Source organism: Lotus japonicus, chromosome 4 (assembly GCF_012489685.1).
Source record: "Lotus japonicus ecotype B-129 chromosome 4, LjGifu_v1.2".
Taxonomy (NCBI): domain Eukaryota; kingdom Viridiplantae; phylum Streptophyta; class Magnoliopsida; order Fabales; family Fabaceae; genus Lotus; species Lotus japonicus.
Genome location: NC_080044.1, coordinates 44,815,830 through 44,843,242, shown reverse-complemented (window position 1 = coordinate 44,843,242; position 27,413 = coordinate 44,815,830). Strand labels below are relative to the sequence as shown.

Here is a 27,413-nt window from a genome sequence, read left to right as displayed (position 1 = left end):
CAAGTCATCCCCTAACAAATGAACAACAGAGCAGCATACTGATTAATAAAATTCAAATATGAAACACCAAAATCACAAAGCATAAAATTAAGACCAATTTAGCGAAGATGTCATTATTTTCTTCCTTAAAGATAAGAGTGGAATGAAGTTTACCTTTCTAAAGAGTGCTTCTCTTTCTCCCAGCAAATTCGAAAATTCCTCGATAGTATACCACTATAACAAATGAACAGAGTAGCCTACTGATTAATAAAATTCAAATATAAAACACCAAAATCACGCAATTAAGACTGATTGGATCCTCTAGAGTAAGGGATCCACAAAGAGCAGAATGCAAGTGATAACAAATCCATAATTTGTTATCATCAACCATATTATTATAAAATCAGTTGACATTTCTAATCAAAAGATATAAAATTCATAACTTTTATCGATCCTAAGACGTCCAATAGAACCGAATGAGATCAGGGAAACAAGAGATCAAACCCCTACAAATAACTACATTGGTCAAGTATGAATTGGTGAAGATGCCATTCCTATGGACTGCTTACTCATTGTAAATGCAAATTAGAACTTTCAGAAACTTATAAAAGGTAAACTACTTTTGAAAAAGAAAAAAAAAAACTTAAAGTCAAGGTAAAGATACAAACAAAGACTCTCAATAGAGAACAAACATAAGAGTCATGAAGCTCAAATTCTAAAACTGCATTTAGGAAAAATTAATATGAATAGTAAAAAACAAATAAATAAATCAGTCCAATCAATTTGCAGAGATGCACTAGGAAGATAATCCAAGCTGGAGTTAATAATATCAGTTGTAAGTAAGAAACATCTTCTGTTGGAATATTAATCATAAAAATGCAAAAAGCTTTGAGGATGCAACAACAGTTAAGGTTTAATTTGAGAAAGCTATAGGCTGGACATTCACCTTACTTTCAGGCTCTTTTTCTTCATATTCAGTGGTAGAACTCTCCTTGTTTCCATCAGCAGCATCTTCGACATCAGGCTCCTCATCGCTCAAATCATTTTCAGTTTCATTTGCCTCTTCATCAGTCCTAAGTAAATTATAGAAATAAAAATAATAGCAATAATTATAAACGATTAATTTCATCTGAAACCAGGCAGGCACTATTACTACAAAATTTACAGAAGTACTATATTGTATGAAGTATGCTTACTGAGCAATTTCATCAGTTTGTGTTCCCCAGCTACCTCGTCCAGCGCCTTCACGATTTGAATCCAATTCTGCAAATAGAGCAAGAGACATTATCAATATTGAGAAAAAAAAAAACAAGTTCACCAAGAGAGAAGCAGAGAATATTAACATAGAAGAATACGATCAGCATTTATAAATTAGGATTGCAAAAATATAAATGCACTATAAAACAAATCAATCTTCAATCCTGTTTATGACACACACAAACAATTAAGTGACAAGAAAACGCTAATAGTAATATATGCATTATTAATGCAGGCATTTGAAGTAACTTGAGGCGCAATGTGTTTAGAAATATAACTTCTATCAAATTGCCGCCTTCACCGAAAGAATGCAATAGCTTACAAGAAAACTTAGATAATTAATACTGTCATCTTGTCACCAACTATTATTTCCTAGCATCCAAAACAAGAAGACATCAAACAAACCATAGAAAAAATAAAACACTAACATTGTACACATGCATCAGACACAGACAATAACCAAACCATGGATAATCAACTACATAGGTAGACACAGAACATATGGTCTAACTTGGCATTTTTATAAGGAAAAACTTTATTTTTCAAAGGCTTCTATTTAGGCCTAACCCGGCCTTTTTATACACCTTACCTGGCCTACTAGCCTATTTAAAAACCTGTTTCTTTTGAAGGTCTTGGAGTAGGCCAAGGCCTATTTCTAAACAGACTAAAAGTCTAAATAGGCTAGAATCTGTTTAGAAGATAATTACTAATAAAGGCCAACCATGATAAAAAAAAAAGACATATCCAAGTAAAATAACAACTTGTAATGTAGAATAACAACTAAACTAGAATTTGACCTGGATGATAATAATTTCCTCTCAATGTCTCGTATAGTATCGACTCTTCCAAAAGATTCTGCAACAGTAGCAGCACAGATCAGTAGCACGACATATCACAAAAATATTTTGAAATTTTAACAAACATGCATGAATATGAATAGAGAGTAAAAAAGAAAGTTACCGCCGTGGACTGTTCTTTTGGAGGAGCTGCAGTACAATCAGTTGCAGGATTACCGTCACAAAGAATAACTTTGTCGTTAAGTTGAAGTGCCATGAAGGTATTAGATTCAGCCACAAAAGCGGTTTTATTTGCATGAAGAATAAAGCTCTTAATGACTTTGGCAGTGACCTGTCTCTCTTCTTGAGTAAGATATGCACTTGGCTCATCTATCAGATAGATGTCTGCAGGCTTTCCGAGACACATACATAAATGAAGTCTTTGCAACTGTGAATCAGTCAGATTCACAACTTTTTGGTCCATAAATTGATGGATAAGAAGCGGCTACAAAACATCTGATTCAAAGTACTGGGGATCATCAGGAATTGTTTGGCGCAGCAAGTTTCTAGCAGTTGAGCGTAGTCCTAGTATCATTGGAAGGCCAAGGCCAATCCTCTGAGGCTTGTATGAAACATTATATTTAGGCATTTGGAATATCATCATGTCAGGCGTTAAGAAACCACCCTGTGAAGAATGAATGAATATATGAAACCTATACCATTGATTAAAAAAAGAATGAATGAATATATAGCAACTGTACCAACCAGCAAACGAAGAAGTGTTGTCTTTCCTGTGTCCTTGACACCCTGAATGACAATAATCTGAGATTGAGTAAATTCTCCTCCAGATGAATGAAGCTTGAAATTGCCTACAGTTTTGACCATGTTTGGGTATCTGTATAGAGCAGGTTCTGTTGGAGCTGGAGCCTCTGTATCATGGTTGTTGTGTTGTTTCTATAATTTTTTTTTGCTTTTGTTTTTCTTCTTCTTCTTTTTGTTTTTACGTTTAGTAATATTGACATTCTCATCGTTTTTTACTCCTCCCTTGATGATTGTGGCTAGAGAACGGTTCAAAAGCTGGCTCATGCTCATTGTACTCCCCATGAGAGAACAAGATATGAAATTCCCCATAATGATTGAATAAGATCAACGATTAGAGTTAAAAAGAGTTTGTGTGTGTATTACAAACCCTTAAACTTTCTTATCATATTTATAGAGAGAACAAGGTTGAGGATAATAGGGTTTCGTTTTGTCCAGGACGTTTCCTTGTGAACTAAGGCAAAGACTGAGAGAGAAAACTGAAAAGAGTCTTTTGGCGTTTTGGGTCATCCACTGCCGTTTTAATTTGGTCCCTTTTCTTTATACAATTTTTTTTAAAGTATGTATCTGCTTTTTTATCACTTCATCTTAAATTTTAATTGTATATTACTAGTGCTTTTTACCCGCGCACGCACGGGAAATTTATTTATTGTATTTGATACATCGGTTAATATTTTAAATTATAAAATATTTAAGATGCTAAGAATGTAAGAACAATCATAATATAATATAAAGATGTAGATATTTAAAGAGCATAAGCCAAAAGCTTTAAGTTTTGCATATGTGAGGTATAAGTGTATAACTGAATTTTGTTTGTGAAGATGTATACTCGTGTTGCATAAAGGGTAATGCTTTTGTGTTTTAGATATGTAACAATACATAAATATATAAGTATTGTTTAAATTATTAAAAATTCATTTAAGTTATAGAAAAAATGAATTTTTATTTTTTTAACTCGTACAAATTTTCATTTTACATATAAAATGTTCCTCCCGTGGGAACTCTTAACCCTATAGTTTAACTTAAACAAAAATACACTATATATGTATTAACTAGTGTTTTTTACCCGCGCGTTGCACGGGGAATACATCTATTATATTTGATAGGTCAATTAATACCTTGATCATTAAAAATATAATATACAACTGATGAAATAGAAGAGTATGAAATGATGAGCAAAGTGGACAAAAAGTCTTAAATTAAAACCATTGTTGCATAGATTGAACTTCGTACAATTGAATAACTAATAAAAAAATTGGTTAACCAAATCTCAAATTATGCAAAACATATTAGGGGATGTGGTTTAATGATGGCTAATAAACAATAGCTGCTTTAATCTACAATGAAAAAAAGAGAAAAGATTCTTTATGCACGTGATTATGCGAGTTCATTTTTTACACAATAAAATAAACTAAGTTTGACCCATATCAACATGAAGTCGTTTCACATTCTTCATGAGCCTAAAGACAATAACACAAATTATAGATATGAAGAATCACCAATAAAGCATTCAGAACACATTTTAATCTTAGAAAAAAAAGAATGTACCGCGAAATTTGTTATTGTATTTGATACATTAATTAATACTTAATGAAGGTACTTTCTTGTTAAAATATATTTCTTCCCGTAGGAGAATTTAACTCCTATAATAATTTGTACAAAAAAATTAAAGTGGACTATATTATTCTGTAGTAAAAAATTAACATCAAACTATATTATATTATGTTTTTCTTGTAACAAAAAAAAATTCCGATGAAATCTTATTAACATTTATTTTTATGTAGAAGTATTTTCATGTAAAATATTCTTCCTATATATAAAAGCTTTTAGGCTCTTTCTAATACATTTAGATCCAGCTTCTCCTTACTCTCAAGATGCCTGAAAGTCTTTTCTCAAGTCTATCTGGTGGGTAATATCGATGAAGATGATGACACCCACCATACCTTGCTTGCTTCAAGGTCGATCTCTTGTATCCTCCTCCTGCCGAAGACTTTAAGAGTAAACCTTGCCATTTTCCAGGAGGTTCCCTTCCATTGTGAGGCTGCAATCCAGCGGGTAGCTTCGGTGCCGCATGTGGATCAGTGGATGCTTCGATGGTGGTTCGTGATCCTCATGGCCCGGTGCGTGAAACGATTTGGAGGAGACCACCGTGAGGAGTCTTCAAGGTTAATTTTGATGGAAAGCATATGCGGTTTCTGGCATGGGGATGGTGGCTAGGAACCATGACGGTTTGATCCTTGCTGTTCCGGCGGGGGTTGTAGAGCGGCCCTCCACAGTGGTGGAGGCTGAGGCTTTAGCCTTCCGGTGGACGATTGGATTGGCTATTAACCTTGGGTTCATACGGGTTTGCTTTGAGACAGATTGCCTCACTCTCTTTCAGATGTGGAAGAAGCCTCCGGACGGGAGGAACTTCTTAGCTACTATTTTTAGTGATTGCTTTCAGTTGTCTCGTTCTTTAGATTTTGTGTCTTTTGTTCGCCGTTCAGGCAATGCTGTCCGAACTTTTTGGCCAGGAATGTTGCCTCATACGCCGGTTTGGTGTGGATTGAGGAGGTACCGCCTTAAGTCGATGTTTTGTAACCGCAAACCTTTTGGCATATATGCCCCCTATTTAATTGATAGCAGGTTCTTTAAAAAAAAAGATTGGAAAAGAAAATAGCAACAACTCTATCAAAAAAAATATCAAACTCCCTAGCTATACAACACTAACCAAAGGCACATTTAGTTCCTCGTTAGATAACTTCTCTTCTATTGTGAGAGTCTTATTTTATTTTTGAATTATTTTAAGAGTATTAATTAATTTTTATTGAATTTTCGTATTTTTATTTAATTCAGGATTTTATGAGTTTTTATTGTGATTTGCTAGATTTTGGTAGTTTTTATCTATCTTTAATTAGTACTCTTTTAAATTTTAGATTTGATTAGGATTTAGGTTGTTTATTTCTTGATTTTAAAAAAAAAAATCACGTGTCAATTCGTTAGATAGAAAATTCCACGTGTCACTCTCAGGTTTATTCTCATAAAAAAAATTCACGTGTCAATTCGTTAGATAACTTATCTTCTATATTGTGGGTCTTTTATTTTATTTTTGAATTATTTTTAGAGTATTAATTAATTTTTATAGTATTTTTATTGAATTTTTTTATTTTTATTTAATTCAGGATTTTATGAGTTTTTATTGTGATTTGCTAGATTTTTGTAGTTTTTATTTATCTTTAATTAGTACATTTTTAAATTTTAGATTTGATTATGATTTATGTTGTTTATTTTTTGATTTAAAAAAAAAATCCACGTGTCAATTCGTTAAATAGCTTATGTTATGTTGTGAGTCTTTTATTTTATTTTTGAATTATTTTTAGAGTATTAATTAATTTTTATGGTATTTTTATTGAATTTTTGAATTTTATTTAATTCAGGATTTTATGAGTTTTTATTGTGATTTGCTAGATTTTGGTAGCTTTTATCTATCTTTAATTAGTACCTTTTTAAATTTTAGATTTGATTAGGATTTAGGTTGTTTATTTATTAATTTTATCTTAATTACTTCTTTTAAAACTTTTTTTTCTATATGTTTACCAAATTCTACTTCAATATAGAGCTTTCATACAATAGTCCTCCATCATATAATGAATTTAGGCATACCTCAGATTTAATTAAAAAATGATTCAAATTTTCCCTATAATTTTTATAACTATATAAAAAAAATTCAAAAATATATAAAATACGAAATATGTATTATATGTCATGCTTGGAATCTTTTTTATATTTTAAGTAATTCAAATTTTAATTAAAAAATAATTAAAATTTTAAAATTAATATTCTCTATAATTTTTATTACAATAGTGAGTTTTCATGCAAACACTGAAAATAGTGATGTTTGCCCAAAAGTTGATTTTTCCACACCTTACACTAAATAGATTATATAGAAATCATTCTTACATGAGTTTTTCATCAAACATTGACTTGACTGAATGTAATAAATAAAATAGTATATAATTGTTGAAAAAACCACTAATGCTTTATCCTTCATTCCATTCTCCCATTCCTTTTATGATTATGCAGATTTAACTTGACAAACCAAGCATTTGAAAGTCATTTTTCCATAGGAATAGAAATAAAAGGAGACCATGTAAAAAAATACACAAAAAAATCTACAACTTCTTCTTCCTCTCCCCTCAATTCTTTCACTCCCTCAATCCACTTCACTGACAATGATTAGGTTAATCAAAACATACACAAATCAATGTTTCACCTCCTATAACATAGGACACAAATTTTAGATGCAAATTAAGAAAAACGAATAAAATAGAATCACATACAAAGGAGAATCATAAAACATAAAAAACAAATCAAAATATTGCAAAATTCCATATAGAATATAAAATGGACTCACCATCCATGGCTTCCAAAGAATATCTTTTGGTGGAATATCTATAAATAAAAAAACCTGAAGAAAAGAATTTGACATTAGCATGGCAAGTGATGAACGAAATTGACCTTGAAGTCAAACATGAGTGAATGAAAGTTAAATGTAAAGTAAAATAAAATTGAAAAAAATAAAATCTAAAATTTTAAAATGTACTAAATAAAAATAGATAAAAACTATTAAAATCTAGCAAATCACAATAAAAACTCATAAAATCCGGAATTAATTAAAAATCCGAAAATTCAATAAAAATACCATAAAAATTAATTAATACTCTAAAAATGAATCAAAAATAAATTAAGATAAAATCAAGAAATAAAAAACCTAAATCATAATCAAATCTAAAATTTAAAAATGTATTTTTTTTATTAAGGAGAAATAAGGTAAGGAAAAATCAGGGCACATGTGGCACGTGGGGCCAAGGAGAAAGAGCTTACATGTAAAATATTAGGTGAGAATTAATCTGGGAGCGACACGTCACTAACTTGTCCTGTGAGAAGAAACCCAAAGACAGAAAGATAGGAAAACCTAGAAAGTGCCGGAAAGAAAACAGGACAGAGCAAACAAACCAAAAAAAAATTCCTATATATTTCATAAATTTTGTAGGTACCTTGCAATATTGACTCAAACTTGGATGACTTGGTATAAACACAAAATGATGTCATACTTTATGATTTATCATTTACAATCCTGATTAGTGTTACTATCACATCCTTTTTTTTCCATAATATGTGTTTATCGTTTGCTTTATTGGTGATTCCTTATATCTATTATTTGTGTCATTGTTTTCATGTTCATGAAGAATGTGAAACGATTTCATCTTGATCTCAATCAGGCTTAGATGACAAGTCTTTTGGTCCACTTTGCTTAGCATTTGAGACCCTTCTATTTCATATGTTGTTTAATATATTTTAAATAATCAAATAATTGATTGATGTATCAAATACGATAGACATATTCCCCGTGCAACGCGCAGGTAAAAGAACACTAGAATTTCCCCTTCTATATTGATTTATGAAATTTATAAGATTTTGTTTCTCTGATAAATGAGAATCCATTGAGTAAGATGATTTGCATTTAAGTCTGCTCTGAAACCTAAAAGCGGTTGTTGTTTGTATTTGCGTATAATTTTCAATTGTATGTTTTAATTTTAAAGTACTATAATGCTATCTACGTGAGATTTTGTTTTATATAAAAAGTATCATTATACTTTTTTTATACAATCATTATATTCTAAACTAATTAATTGATATTATTTTAATAGAATAAATTTAATATAATTAACTTTAGTATTATTTTCAAAATTTTAAGAGTGTATATTTATATAAGTATATAACTATAATAATTTGATAATAAGAAAAGTAAGAGGAATACAAAATATTAATACATATGTACTATAAAATTATGACCTGAATTTATTAGTGCTAACAAATTAGAGTTACGAGATCTCACGGGGAGAAAACATTTTACATGAAAATGAAAATTTGTACGAGTTAAAAAAAAATAAAATTCATTTTCTATAACTTAAGTGTATTTTTAATAATTTAAAAAATAATTATATATTTATGTATTGTTATATATCTAAAACACAAAAGCATTACCCTTTATGCAACACGAGTATACATCTTCACAAACAAAATTCAGTTATACCACACATATGCAAAAATTAAAGTTTTTGGTTTATTAACTTCTGTGTTTTTCAAAATTTGTGCTCTTTAAATATCTACATCTTTATTATGATTATTCTTACATTCTTAGCATCTTAAATATTTATAATTTAAAATATGAATCGATGTACCAAATATAATAGACATATTCCCCGTGCAACGCGCGGGTAAAAAAGCACTAGTATTTATTTATTCAAACACATCCTTAACCTACACCATTTATCTTATAGGCATAGTAAAAAATACTCTGTTTCAAAAAAAAATACCCCTCACTATATAGTCGCCATCCTCTAGTTTGTTTTCAGCCAAAACCCCCTCACATAATCAATTATTAGTCTTGTTGCTTTCTGTTAATCAAACTAGATCTTGGAGTCCAAGGCCATGATGGTGCTGAGGTTCATGGGGCTGATAATGTCACTAGATCCATTAAACACTCCCTCAGCAATGAACTCCAAAGCACGCTGGCTCGGATGGAAAGCATCCCAAAATGCATAGACATCCCGGTCAGGGCAAACATGTGACAAGGGGGTGCACGGTCCTAGCCCATTGTATGGACCTTGACCACAACATGCAATCTTTGAGGTTTCAAAACCTGCATCAGAATTGACTTTGACTTAGAATTGAAACAATTAAATTGGCTCATATTTCTCATAATTGGTTTTTTCGGTCAGAAGTCAAAGATACTCACATGAGTTTTACATCATAATTAATTTTGACTCCAAAATCAATTTTAAAATTGTTAATTGTAGAAGGTGTTACGAACGTGCACATAGTAGTGTATGTTTGAAAACCTTTCTTCATGTGATTATGAAATTAAAATTAATTTTGAAGAGAAACTGATGAAGAAGAAAAAGAAGAAAAGGACATCCAGAAAATAAGAAGAGAAGAATAATGTTGAATAGAACAGACCATATGCTTGAGGATTGGTGACGAATTCTGCATGCACTGTGTTGGTATTGACAGCAATAAAAATGTCAGAGCCTAATTGAGAGTTGAGATCTCTGGTCATTTGGATCAACATAGAGGTGAAAATATCTGCAGCTTCCTGTATCTCTGGCACACACTCACCGTCACTACTTCTCGCGGCAAGCTGAGACGGAATGCAACCTAATGGACCGGTTCCTGTCACCAGTACTCGACGAGCCCCCAACTCGTACAACCTCTGTATTAACCGTTGAGATTGTGATTATATACTTGCACATGTATAATAAAGTATTCAGTTTTTTCAAATCTCAACTCTTAATTGATCAATCAAAGAATGTAATGACTTAATTTACCATCTAAATGTACTCAAGCCTGATAATGACGGTTTAATTAACCATCTAAAGAATTTTGGGTTGCTTTTACCTTAAAGATGTTACATGAATGAATTCCTTTCAATTCAACCTCAGTGGTATTGTCCTAGATTCAATGGGGCCAGCTATATAAATTCAAAACTTAAATTTTCATGATGCAATACACATGTGGTGTGCATATATATGTCCATAGACATCAAGTATTTGAGAAGTGAATGCCATGTTTCAACCACCAACTCTGTGACAGACATCCAAGCCATAGAGAAAATACAAATTAGTAACAAATTAACAAAGATAAAGATTAATCACCATGAGAATATTTTGGTACTCAGAGATAAGGAGTTGAGAGAACTGAGGGACTGTGAACTCGTGAGACCTTGGAGTGACAGGAAGAAAGAAATAGTTGTTAACAAAGTCGTTACCACCAAGTGTCATGAGGTAAAGAGCTCCATTCACAATGTTCTGAGCTTCGTCAGCCCCAACAAGTGCACTTAACCTTTGCTGGTACTCCTCAAAATATGAAAATTGCTGGAACATTCTGATGATGTCCACCTGTTTGTAATAACACAACATTGTTTATGTCAAGTAAGTTCATCACTACAGCCTTTCAGCCTAATTCCAAGAATAGGTAAAAGAATTATAGCATTGGCAAGGACTAAAAAGACTAATATAATGTTATATTTAGCAGAGACTTACAAATTGGATTCCAGTGTCATTGAGGATTCCAATCCCTGCAGAAGCAAAGTTGGCACCAAGCAAGAGGTTTTGTCCTTGAAATTCAGGGCTCAGGTATGGCAATGGGGGTTCAGACCCAATTTTCTGGCCTACAATAACATTCACATTCCACATGAATCAATATCATCGTCATCACGTGTCACCCATCATGAACCAACTATCACAAAAATCGAAACTATTGGGTGAAAATACATGAAGCGTGAACAATGGGAGCACACTCATCTATCTTGTACTGAAAGACAACTTTTTTTAGAACAAGAAAGAAACACACTTTAGATCAGTTGGTCATATAGAGAGACATTGATAATATTTCAAATGGTTTGTGTCAGCACCACATGTAATTGTAATGTAACAAACACTCAATAAAGAAACAAATGCAACATGGATCATAAGATAAACATGGGGTTTTCAATTAATTTTCAGAGTCATCACAAGTTAAGTATGAATATGACTTGAACATGTGAATATGTCCATTATATATGTATGGTGTGAGTGAAGTACTTACAGATAATGTCAGGAAAATTCAAGCCATTGGAGAAGCGTCCAGTGGGGAGATGAGAGGGAAAGTCAATGCCATAAGGGGCAGCGTCAGCACGTGCCGGAGTTGCCAAGTAATTGTTGTTGCCACTATCAACCAATGAGTCTCCAAACACAAAGAAAGCACGAGCTGCTGCCTCTGTTGCTTTTGGAGGAGCAACCACCGCCATGGTGGCCACCACCACCACTAGGAGGACTCTGATCATACTGGACATCATCACCTCAATTTTGTTAGTGTTTCTGAAATCTAGGACAGACTTTCAATGGTCTTATATATTAGCGACGTGTTTATTTAAAATATTTTTTACATTATATAATTTCTTTTAGAATTGAAATAAATAAATAAAGACATTTCAATAAATATTGCTCCTACAGTTTTTTTTGCATGTGTAAATAATTAATGTTACTCAAATTTAATAATTAGTATTGAATAATAATATTTTTGGTTACAGGAGGATTTTTTCTAAAATTATTAAAGCTTTTTCTTACATTGGCAAATAGAAAAGTTATTAAAGCTTTTGACAATGCAGTTTTTTTTCTTTCAATTTTCAATTTTATCATTTAATATATTTATTAAAAAAGGAAATTTGTTATTACTTCATGTCTTTTAATAGTTAATGTATTTATTGCAAAAATTAAATATTGATTACCACCATGTTCCTTTTGCTTTACCTTTGTCCCTACTTAGAAAATTGAAATGATCATAAGTTTCATAACCTTTCAGTGATACCAGTGCATATTAATATAGGATTGCCCATTAATATAACCTTTCTTTTTAAGTGTGTGTTTGGTTTCAAATCGGGAGAGGCCAAACGTGGATTCAGAAATCCAAAAGCAACTATTTCTTGCTTCTGTAAACGTGGATCGGAGCCAAACGTGGATCCTGAATAGGTTTTCCAAACACACACTAAGTCCAATAACACATGCTACATATTTGTTCTGTTCATATCATGTCACAGGACAATAAATGTGAGAAAAGCTGCCCCTACTTAGTACTTACTGCTTACTGACGACATGGAGTAAAATTACGGGATGTACTCCACCTCAACAATATTTTTACTAATAAGAAACATTAAAAACAGAGAACGAGAAAAATTGAAGTTCAGCCTTACATAAAAGAATTTTAATACATTCATATTCACATTTTTCTAATCTCTTTTTTTTCTATCACATTATCTATTATATTTTACATTTCTCTCTACTATTTAGATGCATTTGTGTCTCTTTAAGGGCGATGCACTTATGAATGCTTGGAGTATCCGTGGTGGTCTCTTTCCAATAATGAATATTGAAAACGTAATTGTCACTTGCATTGACTTGAAATCTTTATCACCTGACAGTCTCTGAACATTAGTTGCTCTTCAAAGGGTAATAACTAATACAATCCAATTTATTAGGTATATAAATTTGGGTATATACCCATGTGAATTGCATAAATGGCTCAGGTAAATGTAGATAATCAACTTTTCCCTCCTTCTGAAAATGCTCAAAATGTCACACTGACTCTCACTTATAACAATGTGCACGGACAATCCCCTCTGGAAATTTCCTAACTTTGCTTTCAAGCAGAGACATAGTACATGTAATATTATCTTACAAGTAAGCTTTTGGGTCGTTTTATGAGATTAATAAAAGAGTTTAATAATTATATACTGAATAAAATTGTGAGATTCTCCTATATCACAATATTTTAGATGACACTAATATTATCTTACAAGTTGTCAATTATTTTAAGTTTTCTTATTCTGATATTGATTATTTAATTTATTGTTTCGTTTACTTCAAGTTACTTTAGAGATGACATGGAAGAAACCTCTAATAAAATTTAATAGACATTCAATTAGATTTTACTATTTTATTTCATATCATAATTAAATTGAAATTTTAAAAACATAAAAGAAGTAAAATGAAAATATGATGTTTTTTTGTTGACGCGCCACCTAATATGGACTAGTAAAATACTAGTCTAACTTTGCACCAACATTTTTTACCGGTGACCATCTGTCACCTTTCCAGTTACTTTTTAGAAGAAAAAAAAATCTCATTATTCTAGTTTCTCCCCTATTTTCCTTAATTTCCGCCGGAGAAGGGGTTTCGATGAATTTTCTCCACCATGGGCTGCGCCAGCTTTAACCCTACCGACACCACTTCCTTCCATGTAGTTGAGCTCAGATCTGCCACCCTTATCTCTAGCCCAAGTTCGTTATCGATCCGTCGTTGCTTGCTTTGAAAGCTCTGTTCAAAAGGGTCCTTTTTTATCCCTCTTTTCCCAGAGTGAATTTCTGGTGATGTTAAATGAAACTCCCTATTCAGGGTGCCCTTTAGTTTATATTTTGAAATTTCATCTTGTGATTCATCAAGCTTGAAACTTTGGGGAAATTTCATCTTGTGATACAGAGTGAGAGCAGGATGGAAGAGAGATCAACGAAGAGGAGTAGAGATCGCGAAAGGAGAAAAAGAACGGGCTTAGATCAAGTGGATTGGCTCTGAGGCAGTGATGGGTTTGTAGTGGCAATGCCAAGGGAGGATTCTTAAACCAATACAAAGGTGGTTTCGGCGCGGTCTGCGGAGGCAAGCATCGGCGGAGGGAGAGGCGAATGAGGGCAAAGACAGAGTGGTCTCTGCTCATGATAGTGGGTGACCTGAATCTTGCAACCCTATATTTCAATAATCATTTTTTTTTGTTTTTTTGTTTGATCATAAAATAAAACATAAAACCGGGTAACTGAGTATAGTAGGTGAAACTTGATGGTGCAAAATTGATCCAATTTGCAACGGGTGCATATTAGGCGTCACCTTTTGTTGAAATGAAAATATGATGTAACTGAGCATCTGTATAAAATAATGGTGGCATACAATATTATATATTCTTTAGTCAAGTACGTGGGATTTGATTTAAGACTCCAACATGACAACATTACTAGTTGTTGATCTCGATAAATTTAGGGTGAAGACTACAGTGTCTCCCTTTTTAGGGATGCACCGGTGTCCCCCAAAATTTCAATGTGAGATTACAAATTTGTCCCTTAATATTGTGGCAATTTACAACCTACACTAGTGCTTTTTTACCCGCGCGTTGCACGGGGAATATGTCTATTATATTTGATACATCGATTCATATTTTAAATTATAAATATTTAAGATGCTAAGAATGTAAGAATAATCATAATAAAGATGTAGATATTTAAAGAGCACAAATTTTGAAAAACACAGAAGTTAATAAACCAAAAGCTTTAATTTTTGCATATGTGAGGTATAACTGAATTTTGTTTGTGAATATGTATACTCGTGTTGCATAAAGGGTAATGCTTTTGTGTTTTAGATATATAACAATACATAAATATATAATTAATTTTTAAATTATTAAAAATACACTTAAGTTATAGAAAATGAATTTTTTTTTTTTTAACTCGTACAAATTTTCATTTTCATGTAAAATGTTTCTCCCCGTGAGATCTCGTAACTCTAATTTGTTAGCACTAATAAATTCAGGTCATAATTTTATAGTACATATGTATTAATATTTTGTATTCCTCTTACTTTTCTTATTATTAAATTATTATAGTTATCTATCTATCTATACTATATATAAAAGCAAAGTTTCTGCAGCCTTGAGGGCAAATCAGTCATTCAACACTTTAATGCACAACAATCTAATTTTTAGCATGGACATTTTAGTAAAAGTATACATTATTTCCTCAAGATTCGATCCTAGCCGTTTATTCCTCAATCACATTTTCCCTCAGCCTTTTCCCTTTCTTACGTTTCTTTTTCTCCTTCCGTTCCCACAGCCTTCCGTTTCGTTTTCCACTCGCTTCCGTTTTGTTTCTCAGCTGTCCGTCTTTTCCGTTCACTTGGAAGTTGGAATGTCTCCACTCTGCATCTTCACTCTCTTCACCTCTCTCCCTCTTACATTTTTTTGTTTGCAATGTTGAGGCCAGAGATTCCTCTCCCCATTACATCGCAAGGCCCTCTCTTTAACCCCAAAGTTGTGGCTGTCGTTTTTGCCGCAGCGGCATCGGCGACGAGGTGAAGACCCTGAGGGCTCCGGCGGCGTGCGAGGTAGGGGAGATAGGTGGTTGGTGCAGAAGATGTAGAGGACACAACCTGTGCCGTCGTCGATGGCGAACAGGGGAAATTGTTCCGTCCATTAGGAACTTCAGTTTTCGGTGAGTTTAAAAAAAAAAATTCATTGTTTTTCTATTGCTTTGGCTTTTTCTCCATTGTTTCTTTGCGTGCAAACCTTTGACAGCATCTTCCTGTTTGATGTTCATGTGGTTATGGATATGGAACTTCAGTTTTCGGTGAGTTTAAAAAAAAATTCATTGTTTTTCTATTGCTTTGGCTTTTTCTCCATTGTTTCTTTGCGTGCAAACCTTTGACAGCATCTTCCTGTTTGATGTTCATGTGGTTATGGATATGGATTTGACATGTTGTTCTTTCTTCAGTTTCTGGCTGAGACTTTATTCTTATCTTAGTTTTATGAATCAAAGAGATTATTAAACTTGACATAAGTTCAACATCCATGATCAGGTTATGGAGATACGCCCAAATGTAAACTGGGATAAAGGTCGTGCATTGATGTATTTGCTTGACACTCTTGGATTTGAGAGCTTTAACGATGTTCTACCAATTTACCTTGGAGATGACAAAACAGATGAAGATGCTTTTAAGGTATGGTTAGTTAAAATAGGAACCTCATTTAGTGATTTGTTTTGGGGAATGAATGTTAATTAAACCACTCTAGGCAACATAACTTAAACATAAGGTGCTAGCAATTGTAAAGTTAATTATGACTTGATGTGGATGCAATGCATACAGGTTATAAGACACATTGGAAGAGGATTTCCCATCATTGTTTCTTCAATTGTCAAGGAGACCAAGGCTTCATATTCTCTGCGTGACCCTGCTGATGTGATGACTTTCTTGACATGTTTAGCAAAATGGAAGAAGAACATGTTACAGAAAACTAAATAGACTTATGAGATTGTAGGCTAATTTGTTCCTTTTTAAATTTAACAAATTATCCTTGAGTTTGTATGTCGAGACAAGGACTTGAGGATGATAATAATAGGAAATGATTCTGTAGATGTACTTCAGCTCTTCAGATTTTTATGGAGTATCATAGTTCTAATTTTACAAAGTTACTTTTACTTCTACAAATGTTTAAACGGCCAAGATTGAATCCTTGCAAAATCATGTGGAGTTTTACTGATTACTTATTACGTGAATGTACTAATGTACTCCTTCAGCTCTTTCTCCTTGATGCTACTGCTTTCATGTCTCGAGAATTTGGGTTTTTCTGCATCACATTCACATCTTCCAAGCCCTACGGCACCGATCTGCATACCAATTGCAAGGTATTATGCTTCTTTCTCTGGATCCCTACATCTCATGTGCAAGTTAGCATCTTTGCCATTAACTGCATTCTTTTGTTCTAGGTTTATGCATTTCCTTTTTAACTTTCTTGCCTGCTGAGTGTTGAATTGCTCCTTTTTTTCCTTTTGCATTTGATCATGCTTGCAGGCCCTAATCTAAATGAAGGATACGTGATTTACTTGATGAACTTCAAAGTTAGGTATCACCTTGATGATATTTGATAATTTTCTTATCCATTTTCTTATATTTAAGTACCAATGTCTTTCCTTTGTCTTTTGTCATAACCAATTTTTGGTTTTACTTATTCCTCTTTTATAGCTTTTAATTTTCAATGGGATATATATGCATGATGATGATGAAGTGAAAAGTAGTGAAAAGTTGATGAGAGGTAAAAAAGCAACTAAAAGGATGAATGATTACATAACAAATTTTGCCTCTGCTATGTTCTGGCATCTATACATCCTAGCTGTTTGGATTTGTGCACCCAACAAATTTGGTGCACAAAAACCACTTAACTAAGATACTAATTGTGGGAAGAAGTCAAACTGATTATGATCTCTTTTGTGCACCAGAATCAGATAACCCCAGAATCAGTACCCAACACGTTTTCTGCACCAGCTTGGCTTCTTTCCACATTTGTGTGTTTCTGTCTCTATCTCTGTAATAATGTTTTTATTTTTTAGATGTGCAGGTTGGGTACTGAGTTATATCTATGAGAAGTTTTTAATTTCATTTCTCTCATTATTTAGTGCGTATAGTTTTCCTTTCTCATTTCTCTCATTGTTGAGCAGACCTGCAGAATGCTAAGATAGTTTCCCATTTGATAGATTTATGCAACTATCTCTTAAATCTGGAAGATGGTAGTTGGGGCTAAAAGAGAAAGCTGCAGAACTAATGTCAATAAGCTTCATTGTGATTCGGTTATGACCACCTACAAAATCTGTTTCGCGAGAAGGATACATGCTAAAGGATTTATACAATTTAAATTCTAGGTAAAGTCCCTTTAGAGTTCTGATTATTTGATAGTTGTGGATGCCAGTTATCTTTAAATATTAAGTTAGAAAGCCCTATCTTATAAAATTTTGACTACCTCGCTCTCGCTTTCAACAAATATTTTTTCAATTCCACTTACCCTTTAATTATTCTGTTAGAAAATTCAATTTTTTTAGAAGTTCATTATATGATGATAGCAGTGGATACTAAAGGGAATAATCTTTGATATTTCAAGTTAGATAATTAGGGAAAGGAAATAGACAAATCAATGTTAACTATTTCAGTGATTCTGCTTGGACAGTTATGTTGTTAATGGCTGACTATTTTGTTGCTATGTATGTATGTGCAGCTCAACTGAGTTTGCAAATTGCATGTATGAGTACAAGATTTGATGACCCCATGGTTCACAGAAGTTGAATATATTTTTGTTTATCAAATCAGAATATGGAGAGGAAATTTTATTAAGTGTTAGCTCCTGTCTTATCTTTATATAAGCCGAAAGTTGTGGCAGTGAGAGTTGTAGCTATATCATTTATAGGTTGCTTTGTTGCTCTGATTTTTTTTCCATTTATATTTATTTCTCCTCTCTTCCCCACCATTTCTTCTTCTCCTCCCTTCTCTCAGGCTAATTCCTATCGATCTTTACTTTCTGCAGTTGATTTTGGGGAGGAAGCAGGGGTTTTGTCTCCCAAAAGATCCGTCTCGAGAAAACGAAGCAAGAATGAAGCAAACAGTGAAGGGGAAGATCATTTTCTCCAACTGTGGTAAGAACCCTTCTTCTAAATTTTTCTACCATTTGTTTTGTGGAAAACGACGTGAGATGGAAGAAATCCACAAAGAGCAAGATCATTATCTCCAACTGCGGTAAGAACCCTTCCTTTTTCCCTTTTTCTGCATTTTGACTTCAGAGTTCAGACTTCTAATTTTCCTACGATTTGTTTTTTCACATTAGGTTGTTGTCTTCTTTATTCTTATTTCTCCTCATCCACTCCAGTAAGATACAGTCTTTATTCCTCAATTCAATTTGTTTTTCACATTATGTTGTTATCTTCTTTATTTTATTCCTCATATGAGTGCATGATTTCAAAAATGACATCTTATGAAGAAGTATCCCCTGGCTCAAAAAAAGTTTTCCAATACTATAATTCATGTTATTCTCTCCTCATACTGTTATCTCAATTTATTCTCTCCTAATTATTAACAAAATCTCTCTTCTACTTTCTATTAAAATGATATTGTTTTTAGTTTCTTAAGGCCAAGAATTGCCACTCATACATTTACAAGTTTCAATGCCCTCATTTTGGAAGATCTCTCTTATAAGGTCTTATAAGGTCAAATGTGACATCTTCTTTTTCATTTATATGTGCTTAGTGTGGTTATTGAAGAATTTAGTGATTACATATTAGTAATTAATATCAGTTAGGGAATTCCAGAGGGCATGATTAGTTAGTTAGTATTTATACAAAACATTAATCCTGAAAAATAAAAGGTGACAGTTTAAACATTAAATATCAATGACAATAAAAACTTTCCACTAACCCTTTCCATTACAACAATTATAAGTACTAACTTTCCACTGACTCTCTTATAAGTCCAACTATTTTTCTTCTCTATTTGTGGCCATTCAATACACAAGCTGATTTATTGTTGAATGCATATAATGACAGGAGTGGAAAAGGGAAAGGCATAAGCCAGGTGGGACAACTCCTATTGAAAAGAACGAAGAGGGGGGAAGAGAAGGAAGAGGAAGAAGAAGAAAAGGATTATTCAGAGAAGCCGGACAACAATAGTGTCATAAATGACTTTTCTTTGTTTCTTCAACTTTCTTGATATGTTTCCAAGTGTTACTTGCTATACTTAATTTAAGGGTATGCTATGAACATCATGTTATTGCATCAGAAAGTTTGAGCTTTCTGCTTTCTTAATTTGTCTAGCCACCATTGTAATATATCAGCTATATTCAATATTAATTGAGTTATTCATGGTGAATTGACAAAGCTAGAACTTTATTATTGAAGGGAGATTTTTTTTTTGATAAATTGAAATGCATATTTTTTCATGCTCCGAGAGGGTAACAGTAATTTATATCATTTTTGTAAGTGGTTAATTAGTTCGTTATATTGCATTAGTTTGTGGTTAATTATAATGATAAAGTAGTTAAATTAATTTGATGTTTGAAAAAATTCCTTAACACATGATCAATTAGTTTAGATTTCTAGAGGTGGATGTTTTAACATTAAACTTTATAAGAATGCAAAAATTATTCACCAAAATAAATGGTTAATATCAGTTACAGTGTTATATGGGATATTATAAATGTGGATGTTAAAACATTAAAATTTATAAGAATGCAATCTCACCAAAATAAATGGTTATTATCGGTTATGATATTCCATAGAATATTATAGATGTTTAATTTTTTATAGAATATATAAATTAATATTTATATTAATCTTAAGAAAGTGAATATCTATGACGAAAATTCATGGGAATTGATAAAATATTGTTTTATATTATATATTAATTAATATTATTATTGATATAAATATTAATATTAATCTTAAAAAATTCAAATCCCTATCACCTACGTTTTTTTTATTTAGTGTTTAGTTAAATTAATTACACACTAAATAAAAATTAATATTTATTATTGAACTCCATAAGACATGGTAAATTCTTTTATTTGTAAAATATTTTAATTAATATTAATAATAATCTTTTAAAAACTAAAGGTAGTTTTTTCTGGGTGAAAAAGGTAGGGATTTAAACATTAAATCTAATATGAATATCAAAATAAATGTTGGACTAATCCTTCCGACTTCATCAAATTTATAGTTTTTTTTTTTCAAAAAAATAGTTAATATTTGTTACTTATCAAATTATTAATATTAATATTAATTGTTTAGTTAATAATTTATACATCAAATAAAAATAAAATATCAATTATGAAACACCATAAGACAAGATAAATTTTCTTGGGATATAAAATATCAGTTAAGGAATTTCACAGGACATAGAAAATTAATATCAAATTTATACAATATATAAATAAATATTAGTATTATTCTTTAGAAATTAAATTTTAAAATTTTAACATTAAATTTGATATGAATGTTACAATAAACTTTTTACTAACCGTGTCACTTATACTTAGATATTTTTTTGGTGTTTATTTAATTTACACACTAATTAAAAAGTTTAATATCAATTACAGAAATCCAATGGGTAAAAAGATAGGAATTATTGGGTAAAAATCTAAATATATTTATCTCATTATACTAATTATTGTGTTCTTCTATTTTTTTCTTATATTTCGGGAAAGCCAACGGGTCAATCAAAATATCAAATTTAACTCTTAATGTAATCATTCTATTTGAAAAAAAAAATATTAGTATAATTATTATTTACTCCATGTCTTTTCTATAATATTTCATCTCTCTAAAATAAACAATTATTTTTTTTGGTACATCGAAAAGATAAATTGTACCCGTCAGTAATCGATCCCTGAATCTTCCCCTATCCAATTAAATAGTTCAACATTGAAATAAATGTTAAAACACAAATTAATATAATTATTACGCTACTGCAAAATAAATACAAAGACATACCACACACAAAAAAACACTTCACAATTTAAGTTTATTTATATTTAAAATTTTTAATTTTTTTAATGCATAACTTTTTTTATACTCGATAAACAAAATAATACCCCTGTGCAACACACGGGTACAAAGAAATTTGTTTCCTCTATAAAAAAACTAAATTAAATAGTGCAACATTAAACACAAAACCCAAGAATAAATTAAATAGTTGTGCTTCTACAAAATAAAAGGAACACATTCTTCATGGAGAAATTTTACAAATTTGTGTTTTCTTATATAAAAAATTATGTATGTCCTTTTAATTTATAAATTATATTTTAATAAACATAACACAAATTTGAAAAAATTTCATACAATAAACAAAAATGAATATCCCCGTGCATCGCACGGGTCAAAAGTACTAGTATACTTATATAAATATACACTCTTAAAATTTTGAAAATAATACTAAAGTTAATTATATTAAATTTATTCTGTTAAAATAATATCAATTAATTAGTTTAGAATATAATGATTGTATAAAAAAAGTATAATGATCCTTTTTATATAAAACAAAATCTCGCGTAGATAGCATTATAGTACTTTAAAATTAAAACATACAATTGAAAATTATACGTAAATACAAACAACAACCGCTTTTAGGTTTCAAAGCAGACTTAAATGCAAATCATCTTACTCAATGGATTCTCATTTATCAGAGAAACAAAATCTTATAAATTTCATAAATCAATATAGAAGGGGAAATTCTAGTGTTTTTTTACCCGCGCGTTGCACGGGGAATATGTCTATCGTATTTGATACATCAATCAATTATTTGATTATTTAAAATATATTAAACAACATATGAAATAGAAGGGTCTCAAATGCTAAGCAAAGTGGACCAAAAGACTTGTCATCTAAGCCTGATTGAGATCAAGATGAAATCGTTTCACATTCTTCATGAACATGAAAACAATGACACAAATAATAGATATAAGGAATCACCAATAAAACAAACGATAAACACAAATTATGGAAGAAAAAAAAGGATGTGATAGTAACACTAATCAGGATTGTAAAAGATAAATCATAAAGTATGACATCATTTTGTGTTTATACCAAGTCATCCAAGTTTGAATCAATATTGCAAGGTACCTACAAAATTTATGAAATATATCGGAATTTTTTTTTTGGTTTGTTTGCTCTGTCCTGTTTTCTTTCCGGCACTTTTTAGGTTTTCCTATCTTTCTGTCTTTGGGTTTCTTCTGTTTGGTTTTTGTCTGGCTCGATCTTTGGGTGTACTTTCGGGTTTTTTCCGCCGGTGTTGGTTGGTTTGTATTTCCTGCTTAAGAGTTTGCTCTCAAGCCTTTTGATATTTTATATATATATATATTTATCTTTCAAAAAAAAGTTTGACTTTTTTATTAGTAGTTTGTCAACACTACTTTAGTTGCATATAATAATGAAATGTGTAAGAAATATATATTGATTCGTCTACTTGAAATTTGTCTTCTAAAGGAGAAGAGCCGAAATATATAGGGAGTTTATGATCTTTTATAGTATATCAAGTAACAATTTTGTGTCTAAGGGTGATGATTGTCCTATTACCACAACGTGATTCCACCCTTAGTACATTCATTAAAAAATTATTCCTTTTTTGAAAATGGAAGAAATAGCACGTGATTCTTTTTCTAAAAATTCAACGTGTCAATACATTAGATAACAACTGTGATTCTGTTACATATTTAATTTTTAAAAAAAAGTGATTATTAAACAAAAGATGAAATAGAAGAGTCTGAAATGCTAAGGAAAGTGGACAAAAAAGAATCACCAATAAAGTAGATGATAAATACATATTAATCATGGAAAAAAAAAGAACGTGATAGTAGCACAAATCTGAATTGTGAAAGATAAATCATAAAGTATGACCTCATTTTTTTTATTTCAAGTCATCCATGTTTGAGCCAATATTGCAGGGTGCCTACAAAATTTAAGATATATATCAGACTTTGTACATACTTGTTTTAATCAATAAAGAATTATTTTATTGTAAGGGAAAATAGAACGAACCTTAAACCGACAATAATATTTTTGCATCAGATGTTCATCAACTTGTAAGATGTCATAGACATCATGTTAACAATGAAATAAAGTTAGGCCACTTAGAAGTCAGTTTGTATTAAAAAAACTATTAAGATAAAAAATTAAACTAACCACTCATATGTTCTCAAAAACTTCTTGGTAGACAACATTGCGCTTGGAGTTTGAAACTACCCCTTATTTATCCCATAGTGTTTTTTACCCGTGCGTTGCACGGCAAATTGATTGTTGGAGTTGACATTAATAAAAAATATAACAAAATGTGATGAGTATAGAGAAATACGTGTGGTATAGAGTAAATTATATAAGTTGTTTGTATGAGAGCTGTGATAGTAGAGAAAGAATGACGTAGATTCTCTCCCATCGTTGGGTTAAATAGAGAATAAGAGAGGGAATTAGTTTGCCATGAATCGACATTTAAATAAAAATAAAAATATCAAAATATAAAAACAATGATAGGCTTAGTAAATTAATAAGATTACTCCCTCCCAATAACCAAAAAAATTAATAAGATTACAATTGGAAAGCTAAAAAAATTGATCAAACTTTGTTCTATGTCTACTCAAAATGAGAAGATTGAAAAAATACATTGGACCCACAAAATCTGCCCCCTTTATCTCTCATCCCTTGCCAATCAAACACACTAACTCTTATCTCTCTCTCTCTCCTCTATTTCTCTCTTCTCTTTCACTACCATATCAAACAAAGCATTAGAGAACCTAGTTGAATAGTTTAGCAAGGCTATAACAAAATGGCATAGGTGTTCTTGGAAAATAATTTTAAAATTTCTTTAAATTATTTTTCAAATCTTATCTAATATAGCTTTTGTTTGAAAGTAACATATCCACTTCATTAGCATTCTTTGTGTGCAATCACCCTCCTCTCTCTCTCTCTCTCTGTCTCTCTATTCTCCTGCCTACAACTCATTTCCTTCTTCTAGCTTCTCATACCTTATTTCAAGTAGTGCCTTGATTTCTTTAACGCATTTGATTCAAATTAGCCTAATTAAACCAACCAAAACACATAAAGAATAAAATTAAAAATAGACACATAAGTAGCTTCAAACCAATACATTAATCTTATGAATCAAATGCTAGACATAAAGAACTTTTAACTAAAAGGATTCATTCTCCTACCTCAGAAATTAAAAGCATTAAGCCACATGCTTTTCCTTCCCAAACTCTATCTCGAGCCTTTAATGTACTTCAACAATTCTTCTCTAATTTTTTTTTTGAAATCTCCTTCATTCTTCATTCCTTAGCATAGTCTGAGAAAACAAATCATAATATGTCTTAGATCAAGAAAATCATTTCAACCTACAATATTATATCAAGAAACTGATTTTGGAGCAACACGCGTAGGTAGATTGGCGGAACCATCACCTATAACCCGAGTCAAAATAACATTAGACATAAACAAAACTATGCAAAGAAGGAATTTGAAGAGGAAAAGGGAGAATGCTCACCACTTTTTCCGGCCAGCTCTCCAATTGAGTCATGGAACTTGACAAAGAGGGGAGTCGAAGCCATCATTATAAATTTAGTAAGGAGTAGTAGTAAATCTTCTTTCAAAATATAATTTATTTAAATCTTAGATAATTAGGGAAAATCTTTTAAAATTCAGGTTTCAAGATAAAATAGCACAACATAAGAGAGGCTATCTAACAAATTGACAATAAAAACAAAACAAAATCTTTAAAAAATATTTAATAAAAATACGATAAAAATTCGGATTTTTTAGAGTATTAATTAATTTAAGATAAAAATAAACAACCTAAATCCTAATTGATTTATACTCTAAAAATAACTCTAAAATAGAATAAAATATTTCCTGTAGAATCACATACAAAGGAGAATCAGAAAACATAAAAAACAAATCAAAATATTGCAAAATTCCATATAGAATATAAAATGGACTCACCATCCATGGCTTCCAAAGAATCTCTTTTGATGGAATATCTATAAAAAATAACCTGAAGAAAAGAATTTGAAATTAACATGGCAAGTGATGAACGAAATTGACCTTGAAGTCAAACATGAGTGAATGAAAGTTAAAGGTAAAGTAAAATAAAATTGAAAAAAACCATAACATATTATGCAAGCAAAGGAAGAAAATAATTTGAAACCTCCATCTGCAACCTTTCCAATCAGTCCAAGGCAGCAAATCGGAGGGATGCGATTGCAAGTCGATGGCAAAGTGGTTCCGTTGAGAGATGAGACGATTTTGTGGGGGTGGTTCCGTTCAGTGGAGAGATGAGATGAAAATTGCATGAAGGAGATGAATTCCATGGAGGAGATAGTGGAGGTAGGCAGGGTTTTAAGAGGGTTTTTGCTGATGGGATGTATTATTGATTTAAATCACTTATCACAGATTTTATATTAAGATAAAATCATGAAATAAACAACATAAATCCTAATCAAATCTAAAATTAAAAAATGTACTAAATAAATATAGATAAAAACTATCAAAATCTAGCAAATCACAATCAAAACTCATAAAATCAGGAATTAATTAAAAATCCGAAAATTCAATAAAAATACCATAAAAAAATAAATAATAATATAAATTAAGATAAAATACAGAAATAAACAACATAAATCCTAATCAAATCTAAAATTTAAAAATGTACTAAATAAAAATAGATAAAAACTATCCAAATCTAGCAAATCACAATAAAAACTCATAAAATCCGGAATTAATTAAAAATCCGAAAATTCAATAAAAATTAATTAATACTCTAAAAATAAATCAAAAATAAATTAAAATAAAATCAAGAAATAAAAAACCTAAATCCTAATCAAATCTAAAATTTAAAAATGTATTTTTTTATTAAGGAGAAATAAGGTAAGGAAAAATCAGGGCACATGTGGCAAGTGGGGCCAAGGAGAAAGAGCTTACATGTAAAATATTAGGTGAGAATTAATCTGGGAGCGACACATCACTAACTTGGCATGTGAGAGCGACACGTCATGCTAGAAGTTGTTCTTTTCTAATATATATAAAATTTAAAAGTGTTCTAAATAAATATAGATAAAAACTATCAAAATCTAGCAAATCACAATAAAAACTCATAAAATCCGAAATTAATTAAAAATCCGAAAATTCAATAAAAATACCATAAAAAATAATTAATACTCTAAAAATAAATAATAATATAAATTAAGATAAAATACAAAAATAAACAACATAAACCCTAATCAAATCTAAAATTTAAAAATGTACTAAATAAAAATAGATAAAAACTATCAAAATCTAGCAAATCACAATTAAAACTCATAAAATCCGGAATTAATTAAAAATCCGAAAATTCAATAAAAATACCATAAAAAATAATTAATACTCTAAAAATAAATCAAAAATAAATTAAGATAAAATCAAGAAATAAAAAACCTAAATCCTAATCAAATCTAAAATTTAAAAATGTATTTTTTTATTAAGGAGAAATAAGGTAAGTTAAAATCAGGGCACATGTGGCAAGTGGGGCAAAGGAGAAAGAGCTTACATGTAAAATATTATGTGAGAATTAATCTGGGAGCGACACGTGTTTATCTTCTAATCTCCGCACGACACATTTTAATCATCAAATTATCATGCCTTTATATTTATTTCTTTTTAAAACTTTCAAAAAGTTATGAAAAAAATAATGACATCATATTGATTTTTTATTTACAACTCATAGGAATTAGACTTCGACCTATGAGTTCAAACAATCACTTTTTATCTATGTGTTGCACGAAAAACTTTCTCTTGTGCTTAAGACATGTTCAATACCATACTTTAGCAATATTTTCAGATACTAAATGACATACTTAATGAGAGATATATAATGCTACATAATGTGTTCCTCTAATTTAATTTCCCTCTATTTA

The 27,413-nt window shown here is 30.9% G+C and overlaps 2 protein-coding genes and 1 pseudogene across 2 annotated transcripts; 1 reads left to right on the top strand and 2 right to left on the bottom strand.

Annotated features, from left to right (window-relative positions):
- Window positions 1–892: 892 nt before the first annotated feature.
- Window positions 893–3,143, bottom strand: LOC130712798 (ABC transporter E family member 2-like; annotated as a pseudogene).
- Window positions 3,144–9,100: 5,957 nt separating this feature from the next.
- LOC130714090 (GDSL esterase/lipase At4g28780-like) lies at window positions 9,101–11,706 on the bottom strand. Its single transcript, XM_057563965.1, has 5 exons — window positions 11,460–11,706; window positions 10,916–11,043; window positions 10,529–10,771; window positions 9,834–10,086; window positions 9,101–9,516 (listed from the first exon to the last, which is right to left on the bottom strand). Exons 1-5 carry the CDS (start codon window positions 11,704–11,706, stop codon window positions 9,284–9,286), a joined length of 1,104 nt encoding a protein of 367 aa, XP_057419948.1. The 3' UTR covers window positions 9,101–9,283.
- Window positions 11,707–16,060: 4,354 nt separating this feature from the next.
- LOC130710472 (probable trehalose-phosphate phosphatase J) lies at window positions 16,061–16,592 on the top strand. Its single transcript, XM_057559753.1, has 2 exons — window positions 16,061–16,165; window positions 16,313–16,592. Exons 1-2 carry the CDS (start codon window positions 16,073–16,075, stop codon window positions 16,466–16,468), a joined length of 249 nt encoding a protein of 82 aa, XP_057415736.1. The 5' UTR covers window positions 16,061–16,072; the 3' UTR covers window positions 16,469–16,592.
- The last annotated feature ends 10,821 nt before the right edge of the window (window positions 16,593–27,413 follow it).

Excerpts from the sequence above, each read along its gene's own strand:
- LOC130710472 (XM_057559753.1), top strand. The coding sequence starts at position 16,073 with ATGTATTTGCTTGACACTCTTGGATTTGAGAGCTTTAACGATGTTCTA. Across the intron at positions 16,166-16,312 it reads CAGATGAAGATGCTTTTAAG|GTTATAAGACACATTGGAAG; the intron begins GTATGGTTAGTT and ends CAATGCATACAG.
- LOC130714090 (XM_057563965.1), bottom strand. The coding sequence starts at position 11,706 with ATGTCCAGTATGATCAGAGTCCTCCTAGTGGTGGTGGTGGCCACCATG. Across the intron at positions 11,044-11,459 it reads GAATTTTCCTGACATTATCT|GCCAGAAAATTGGGTCTGAA; the intron begins GTAAGTACTTCA and ends ATGTTATTGTAG. Across the intron at positions 10,772-10,915 it reads ATGACACTGGAATCCAATTT|GTGGACATCATCAGAATGTT; the intron begins GTAAGTCTCTGC and ends TATTACAAACAG.